This window comes from Aquarana catesbeiana, linkage group LG05 (genome assembly GCF_042186555.1).
Source record: "Aquarana catesbeiana isolate 2022-GZ linkage group LG05, ASM4218655v1, whole genome shotgun sequence".
Lineage (NCBI taxonomy): Eukaryota > Metazoa > Chordata > Amphibia > Anura > Ranidae > Aquarana > Aquarana catesbeiana.
The window spans coordinates 618,338,665-618,348,456 of NC_133328.1; the positions used below are offsets into that span (position 1 = coordinate 618,338,665).

Sequence of the window (9,792 nt, forward strand, 5' to 3'; positions counted from 1 at the left end):
AGACATGTGATGTGTTCCAGGGAGTGGGATCAACAAAGTAATCAGTAGTGTGTTTACATTTCTGATTGCTGTGATTGGTCATCACAGTGATCACATGGTACAGATCTGCTTGGATCACCTAGGTACACAGTGTTTGTCTGATGATGGATAGGTTCACAGCTGTTGAGCACAATGGCAACCAATAGTGCCTCCTTTGGTGCTGTTTATAAATAGTGTTGAGGGAATAACACCACTCCACTATTCATAAACATAAGGCGGTAGTGAAGTGGTTAATGGATGTATGGTATTAATAAAGTAATGGACGCTAAACATATAAGACTTTAAATTCAGCTCTCTGTCAGCCAGAGTATCCTCATGGATCTCTTGAGTACTCTAAAGCAGTGATTCTCATCCTTATTGAGACCAGGGCTTCCAAAACGTTCAATGCCCCTACAATAAAAAAAAAAAAAATTATACTGGCGCAATAAAATATTGGAAAACAAAATATGTAAATGCTGAAGGCTCTGAATGAGGTTGGGTGTCACTGTGAGGGAATCAGAATTTCAAAGGAGGCTTGGGGTCTCTGCAGCAGACTTGGTGGCTCTGTAGGAAATTCTGGATGGAGCTGGGAGTAACTATGGGTGAAAAGGTTTCTGGAGGGGGGCTGTGGGTCTATCCAGGAGGCTGGGGGCTTTCCTAGAAGATCTGTTGTAGACTGGAGTGCACTGCAGGGACTAGGGGCACTGTAGGAAGCTTTGTAGCAAGCTAGAGGGCTGGGGGGCACTGTTGGAATTTGGTGGGCACTGTGGGGGGTTGAAGGCTCTCAGGGGGCCTGGGGCACTGTAGCATGCTGAAGGGCACTGTGAACCACTATGGGAGCTGGGAGGCACCGTGGGAGGTTAGGGATCTGCAGGTGGCTGGAGGTCCAGGAGGAGGGAGGTCATGGCCTTGCAGTAGGGTCTGGAGCTTGAGACTACATCTACAGAATGGAAGAAGGATGAAAGTTTATGTTGTAAGCGTGGCCAAAATAACTATCAAGCCTGCTACCTATTATATTGCTTTTTTTGTGCCTCTCAAAGTAGAGGTGAAGGCATATCCCTGTGTCCCAGAGCATGGGGTGCAGGCTTGTCCTGATACCAATCCAGAGGGCTAGTAAATGTAAAGAAGAAAAGATCACTGCTACTCCCGACCATCCCAGGTAAATAAATGATAAGGAGCAGCCTCAGCCTACATTTCTCCACCAAACCACACGCCCTGATGCGTTTCGCCCCACCCACCAGGACTTAGTCACAGGGCCCCTTTGACTAATTGGATAGGGTGAAATGCTTCAGAGTGTGTGGTTTGTTGGAGACATGCAGGCTGAGGCTGCTCCTTATCATTGACCTTATTTATTGACCTGGGCTGGTCGGGAGTAATGACGGTTCTTTCTTCTTTATATTCTCAAGCCTGCTGTTTGACTGAAACTTCAACGCAGTTTACCACATAAGCCCTCATGGGTGGGGACTAGTATGCCCCCCGAAACGTGTTGGATTTTCATGTGACCAGTCATGTGCAATAAGGTTTTACTGGACTCACATTACATCCTTTCATCCTTCTTACATCCTAGAGTTGTCGTAAGGACATGTGTCTTTATTGGAGGATTTTCCCTCTCATTCTGCTTCAATAATTTCCCTTTGGGATTATTAAAGTATTCTGAATCTGAATGGAATGACTACTCAAAATTTTTGGGTTTCTCCTCACTTTATGTCTCTGTGATAATGGTCACCAGGCCAGGCGTGAATCTCCCCAACAGCAACATAAACAGCAATAAAATCTCAACAAAGGGTCTAACCCTGTAGTAAAATACGTGTGAATGTTTCATGAAAACAGCGTTGTACTTTTTTTTTAGCCATGCTTTAAAATGCAGACTATACCTTTTGTTGGCTAAGTGTATTTTTTATTTTATTTTTTTCAGTTCTGGTCTGGATCTGCCTGAAGATGTAATTTACACTTTTGGAATTCCTTTTCACTCGCTTTATAGAAATCAGTTTTCTGGTGAGGAGAGGAAGCTTTCCTTACAGATCATGCAGTACCTGGCTAACTTTGTAAAGACGGGGTGAGTATGGTACTACCATTACCAGTGGTTCCCTACTAACAGAGATGTACCCTATGTACCATAAAATCTTCTTGGCTTATTCCCTATTTTTCTTTAAACTGCAAACTCGAAATAACAGAAATATTGTCAACTGGGTGTCAGAAATAAGTTGTCCTCATCCCATCCAACATTCTCAAGGAAATTTTAACTCAAGGCAGATATAACAAAACACCAATTAGTTCAGAAATGTACTAATTCAAATATTAATACATTTATGTTAAATGTAACAAGTGGTATTAAAGTCAACTTTTTAAAAAAATACTAATAATATAACTTACATTCAATTTTTTTTTTCAATCCCCTCCTTGGAGCTTCCTTTAAAAAAAAAAAAAAAAAAATAGTTTCCGTTCAGTGTGAATAGAACAAGTCCAACAGATTTCTCCATCGAGGCTATACAGGGTGGATGGACAAATCCCTCGCTGTGGCTATTGAATTTTGACAGCCCCGCCGACAGTCATGCCCCGTACACACGGTCGGATTTTCCGACGGAAAATGTGTGATAGGACCTTGTTGTTGGAAATTCCGACCGTGTGTGGGCTCCATCACACATTTTCCATCTGATTTTCCGACACACAAAGTTTGAGAGCAGGCTATAAAATTTTCCAACAACAAAATCCGTTGTCGGAAATTCCGATCGTGTGTACACAAATCGGACGGACAAAGTGCCACGCATGCTCAGAATAAATAAAGAGATGAAAGCTATTGGCCACTGCCCCGTTTATAGTCCCGATGTACGTGTTTTACGTCACCGTGTTTAGAACGATCGGATTTTCCGACAACTTTGTGCGACCGTGTGTATGCAAGACAAGTTTGAGCCAACATCCGTCGCATAAAATCCTAGGATTTTGTTGTCGGAATGTCCAAACAAAGTCCGACCGTGTGTACAGGGCATCAGAATTCCTGAACAGTGCATCTGATTACGGGCACTGTTTGGTCGTCAGTTTTCCGCCCATCTCCTTTGATTTCTTAATCAAGGGATGTTGGACCACAAGAGCCTGACAGGGTCACCCATTGAGTTCATTTTGGCTGATTCTTCAGGAATTAGTGACTTGTTTTCTTGCTCAGCATCATTAAAGTTTATCTAAAGTCAAATCTTTTTTATTTTGGTTTTGGACAAAGTGCATTATATGCTACTGACTTCTGAACTCTGTGTTGCTTACTACTGACCCCTGAACTCTTTATTACATACTACTGACCCCTGAACTCTGCATTACTTTTACTGACCTCTGAACTGTTCAAACCTTCCTTAATTTTCAATAGAGCCCTGCTAGATTATCTCTTTCAAACATAAAAAATTCATATCCCAATGCATTGTAGCTTCTCGCTCTATCTGTTTTAGAACACTTGCCAGTATCAGGCAGAGGCAAATAATGTTATAGGTCCTTATAAGAAACCTAATGTGCCTAGAAAACATTAACACTCTGGCTGGCTATAGTCTAACTGTAAACACTAAATGTAGACTAGCAACGCTCTAGCTTAAACCCAACTCCAGGATGTAGAAAAGAAAAAACCCTTGCACCACAAGGTTATCTGCTTTTTAGGACCAGGGTGAGCTGATGAGGCTGTATTACTTACAATTTGATAGACCTAAACCATGCCACATCCAATTAACTATACATGGAAACCTTTAAGAAACCTATAAGTTTAAAGAGGCAGACTTTGTTGGCACAACAAAAGGCAACTTAAGTATATAAAAAAATTGTATTTTATTTATACAAGATAAAAAAAAGAAAATATACAAATATTAAAACCAATGACAATACCCTTGGTCCATAGAATGGGATAGCCAATACCAGAGCGATACCCAACCCAGAAATGGAGATATGCAATTAGCACACAATATCATATAATGGTATATAGCATTCCTGTTATTGTAGTTAGGAAAGGTAGATGTCATCTCCATCATCTCCATAATTACTCCATTCTGGCAAATCAACGCGTTTCACAAATATTTTTTCACATCCTCAGGACTGGTTGGGTGGGTGCTGTTATATAATGTAAGAAAAATGGACGTGTAAATATGTATAATAATTTTAACAAATAAGTATCATATATTCATATGTATATGGCATGTCAGTATATACAAAATATTGAGCTTGCCTGGTTTAGACAGCTGAAGGGAATAGGTAGCATAGGTCCCAGGGGCGGACACAGTTCTTCAGATGGAAGAGGGAGAGGCAGGAGCACTCAGAACCTCCAGAACGAAGGCTCGGACGCTTGGATAGCTAGATATCATCCATTCGTTTCTAAGGGTAAACATGACAAAGATATAATATTTCCACCATATTCTTTCTAATATTAGCTTTATATGAACTTATTGATGTCTACACTTACCTCCTAGATGCATCTATTTAACTTAAAGTAGGATATGCCATATAGAGGGTGTCATAAGGAGAAATTAATATTAGATGTATTGTTTCCTGTAGGAGGACAGAGAGGAAGGAATAGATGAACTGGCAGTCTCAGGTAGTTCAGCAGATGTGTTGAAATCCAACAATGGGCTTTCACATTAGTTGCTCCTTGAATAAATCCTAAAAATAGTAAATAAACATAACCTATATAAATATAGCCAAACATCTGTAAAAGCAGCTATTCCATCAGACAGTGCTGGTAGTAGTCCACCTTAATATAAGCAAGTATCCCAGGGGCACATATCTCCCTCTATATTACCAGGTGATATGGTCAAACAGTCAAATATTGGTGGGCATACCACGATCTCTAGAAGATATAAAAGCACATGCTGCCATCATTCCAAATCCTCATATGTCCTCTATAAAGCTCACCATGATAGAGTCTCACCTGACAAATAGTATTCCCTGCCTCCTGTGTCCTGGCCGGGTCGCAATCAGGGCATGGCGGCCCCCCACCTCATATACTCCAACGCTGTATCACTTGCCTAACTGCCCATTCTGGTGCTGTCCTCGTCTCTCCTGTGCTTCAGACTGTGGGTGGTTCCTCTGTGTCATCACGTATAATGCAGGGCTATTAATCCTGCATTATATGTGAAGAAGGCAGGCATGCAACCGTGGCCAGGAACACCTCAGAGAGGAGATTTTTAATGTGAACAGAGCAAGGAATAAAGTATTACACCTTATCCCTGTACCCCTAGATGTAACAAGCAGTTAACCCTTGCATTGTGGGTGGGCTCCACTGCAAGGGTAATTTTATTTTCTCTCTGCCCAGACTTGGGCTTTAGGCAGGGTCTCAATATATAAAACTGAGTTTATTGTGTCAGCTAGTTAAGATCAGATGGACCTATGCTTCTAAATTCTAAGCAATATTCCATATAAAATGTCTTTACTTTGCAGAAACCCCAACTTTCCTTACACTTATTCCAAGAAAAGGAATGTCATGTTACCACCATGGCCCGAATATCGGACACAGAGTGCCGGCAGAAAATTCAAAGAGTTTACTAAAAGGCTGCCGAACGGTCAGGATCTGAAACACAACGAATGTTCATTCTGGAACGATTACATCCCGGCACTTAAACTGTCTACAAGTAAGTTTAACAACCCCATGATCAAGGAGGCAGCAGATGTTCTGTTGGTTTACTGCGTGTTTTAAAATTCATCAGAGATAGAAATGTCACCAACACAGATGTCAGGGAAGTGAAATTAGGCTACAAAGATGACGAAAATTGAAAACAAAAATCTAGGTAAGGCAGACCCCAGAGGGGAGAAAGATAAAGAAAGAGCAGAAGGGGGAATTTCTGCATCAATCTACTTCATCTGCCCTTTGTGATATCTGTGCTCCTGCCCCGCTATCTATGAACCAGCGAACACCATCAAAGTCTCTAAGGGGTTCCCCTTTGCCACTCAGTGTGCATCTGACCCCAAAACATTCCTTTTTTAGAAGATGAGCAAATGTCATGCAGACATAGAGCTTTCAGTGTTTTAGGGCTCATGCACACGGGCGGTTTGGCTCCTACAACATAAAACGCTGGCATTTTTGGGTGCAAGAAAGGCACGGGTAAAGTGGGCAGAAATATGTCAGCCCGAGTCCCGAGTGCTACTACTGTTCAAGGCTGTATGTGTTCGGAGATGTATGCCCCAAACACAGAATTTCTGCATTTGGGGCATGCGTTCCTAAAAGTATATGGTCCTAAACGTAAGTACCACTCAGATATTTCAGGCTGTCCTTGATTTTGGACGAGCTGTTGACAGCAGGCTGTATGTTGTACTTATGCCTTCCTGGCACCTAAATAAATAAAATCAATACCGCTCAGATGTACCCCAAACCAGTCAGATCGGCATGAAATATAGTTGAAGGAAGGATGAAAACAGCTTGTCAGGCTCCAAATAGACTACAACAAAATGGCGTCCAGCTGCGCACAGACACTAGCTCACTGTATATGTTGTAGCGGGGTGCCTGTGAAACAGGGTAAAATTACAGGAAAAGTGATTGATGGGATATATGTTCCTCCACGGATTCTTAGATTTGCAATCTAAGATAATACCAGCAAAGACTTCAGGGTAAAGAAGGATAGTTCTTTACCCTGTATTGGTAAAGTCCGTTCCGGGGCTGTTTTTTTTGGGAGTCTGATAGAGATCTGGGTGGGACAGACTCCCAAGTCCGTGGGCCACAGTTTAATGTTTTCTTTTCAGGTCTTGATTAACCACTTGCCGACCGTCGCACGGTGATATACGTCAGCACAATGGCAGCAGTGGGCAAATGGGCGTACCTGTACGCTACCTTTAAGAGCCGAGGATGCGTGACCGTGCCCGCGGGACTGGCGGAACTTGATGTCCGCCAGTCTCCCGGCGATCGTGTCACGGAGCCTCAAGACGGGGAAGTGCCTATATAAACAAGGCATTTCCCCGTTCTGACTTGTGTCATGACAGAGATCACCGCTCCCTGTCAGCGGGAGCAGTGATCACTGTCATGTGACTTGAAGCCCATCCCCCCACAGTTAGAATCACTACCTAGGACACACTTGACCCCTTCATCGCCCCCCTAGTGTTTAACACTTTCCTGCCAGTGTCATTTACACAGTAATCAGTGCATTTTTATAGCACTGATCGCTGTATAAATGACAATGGTCCCAAAATAGTGCCAAAATTGGCCGATGTGTCCGCCATAATGTCGCAGTCCCGATAAAAATCCCAGATCTCCGCCATTACTAATAAAAAAAAATAAAAAATAAAAATGCCATAAAACTATCCCCTATTTTCTAAGTGGTTAAGGCAGCTGGTCCTAGCTCTCAGAGAGAGAGTGTGTGTCTCCATGTGAGGAGCAACTAGAAGCATGGCTGCTTATCACTGACTTTGGATACAAAGTATTTGCTCTTGTAAGGACACTTACTACAAAACCAAGGACAGGTCAGACTACGGACACAGTAAGGCTCAGTAGAGCAGAAGTTTTTTTTTGTTTGATTAATGGCAAGATGCCTTTTTTTCTTCTATTTGGGAATATCTTGTGGATTAAACATGTTTTCCTAAAGAAACTGTGAGTTTGTCCCTGCATTGAGTCTGATCACCTACAATGTATATTGGTAGAAATGGAATTAAGATGGCCTCAGCTCATGGTGGCCATCCGTGTAGAGCTCCTCAGATGCATTTTGCTCTATTCAGGGCAAATAAGCCCAGAATCGGGCAACACGCATCTGAGGAGCTCTACATGGATGGCCACCATGAGCTGAGGCCATCTTAATCACTTGTGCAGAAAAACGCCTGCTGTTTATGTTATATGTGCCGAACCACCTGTGTGCATGAGCCCTAAAGGAGATCACATAATGGAGGCTGCTTGCGTTCTGGGCATTCGTCCCTGGGTGCATACTGCCCTAAACTTTAGTGCAAATCAGTGCACCATCCAGCCCTGCCCAGTTGCAGCAGCTATCAGCCTCTCATAGACTTTAACAGACTGCCGGCAGTGAGACTGGATGGTTTACCTGTGCCTTCAAAACACCGGGACGGCCAGTGTGCATAAGGCTTTAATATACAGTAATTTCAAAAAGTAATTTTCAATATTTTTGAAATTGCAGTTTTTATGAAAGTAATGGTGATCCTGCCAGGAAGGTCCTTGTTCAGGCACTTGGGGTGACATTTCATCTCTGCCTCCCAATAGTACTACTGCTTTGTCAATCTGTCACACGGGCTTCCAAAGGAGACAACAAACATTACAAAGGCATGGTGCCCTTTTCTCGTGTAGCTCTAACCCCACAGGGGGTTGCAAATGACAGGGTTCCCCACTGCTGCACAGCCAGGCACTCAACAGCTTCAGCTTTCATCCAAACACAGTGAGCAGTCCTTGAGCTTTGTTTTGTGTTTTTATTAGGGGGGGTTAATAACTTGGATAGGGATAGGAATTATGGGATGCCCAACTGGATAGTGACAAAACCAGGGACAATGTTCTCCCTATGAACAAAGCTACAATTGATTCTTCTCCTTTTATCCTGTACAACTCCAATTAATTCCTCTTCCTTGGTCTGTACAGCTCTGATTGATCTCTCTTTAGTAACTGTCTCCATTAGATCAGCAACAGCCACATACAGGCTAGGAACTCTCAGTCCTTTAAAACGTAGCACAATGTGTTGTGAACTGCATCCTGGAGTACCTCCACCTCCCTTCTAGACACTGGCTCCAGCTCTACCACTGCAGGAAATGCCAGCCGACCTGGCTGCTTCTCCGCCAGCCGACCTGGCTGCTTCTCCACCAATCTAACCGACTGACTCTTTTCCGCAGTCTACCCGTCTGACTCTCCAGAGATCTCCCAGGGGAAGGTAACAGAAGATTTAAGCACACCGCTATCTTCCAGAGAGACGGGGTTAAATGGGGGGGGGGGCTAGTGCCTGGTAATGGGGGAGAGAAGGATGGGGGGGACGCAGAGGTGTGGGGGATGAGGGCAGGCAAGAGGAAAAAAATGAGGGAGGGAGTAAGGAAGAGGGGAGGCAAGGGATCAAGGGAGTGGGCGTTCCCCAAGGTGGACACCAAAGAGTGGGAGGTCAAAGGTCTCCATGTAAAAAGGTCTTGCCTTCCTCCGCAAACCTGCAGCTGATCCAATAGAACCACAACCATAATTTGACATATTGTGTATTACTTTTATTTTATCCTTTTAGGTGTCAAGTTTTCCTCTGTGTCACCCACAAAAAGTTCTAAAAGTGTATCACCATCTGCAGTCACACAAGCCAGTCTAAAGCAAGGCAAAGAGTCATACAACTAGCTGGCAGCTGGGAGGAGTGATGCTCTCCTGTCCTCTCTTCATGCCAGGCTCTCTGGTCCAAACACGCCAGTTATGAGGATTGTAATAAAACCCTCTCTTGTCTGTCTGGTCCTGAATGTTCATTTCATTCTGCCATAATGAATTGTGCCTTTCTTTTATACAATAAACTGATTTAAAACCTGTTATTTTAGTAGCTTCTTTTTGACTCGACTATTTTTTTTACTTTTGACCTTTTTACTCTTCAGTGCAATAATTGTTTTTTCAGATGTAATGCTTTAAAATAAGCTTATTTCTATTTAAAGCAACCCTGTTGGTAAAAAATGAAGTGAAAGGAGAGCTCCAGGAAATATATCTGAAAAGAAAAGTGGAAAATAAGTGTAATGCCGCGTACACACGAGCGGACTTTACGGCAGACTTTGCCCGGCGGATTTTCGACGGACTTTCCGAATGAACGGACTTGCCTACACACAATCCACCAAAGTCCGTTGAATTCGTACGTGATGACGTACGACCGGACTAAA

The 9,792-nt window shown here is 43.1% G+C and overlaps 1 protein-coding gene across 1 annotated transcript in view; it reads left to right on the forward strand.

The window, feature by feature from the left end:
- The window catches only part of TG (thyroglobulin), a 399,523-nt gene extending 390,067 nt beyond the window's left edge, over positions 1-9,456 (forward strand). Inside the window, exons 46-48 of the mRNA XM_073632844.1 lie at positions 1,934-2,074; positions 5,422-5,612; positions 9,168-9,456. Of these exons, the coding sequence (XP_073488945.1) occupies positions 1,934-2,074; positions 5,422-5,612; positions 9,168-9,271 (436 nt within the window). The 3' untranslated portion in view covers positions 9,272-9,456. The remainder of the gene's footprint in view (positions 1-1,933; positions 2,075-5,421; positions 5,613-9,167) is intronic.
- Positions 9,457-9,792: the final 336 nt, after the last annotated feature.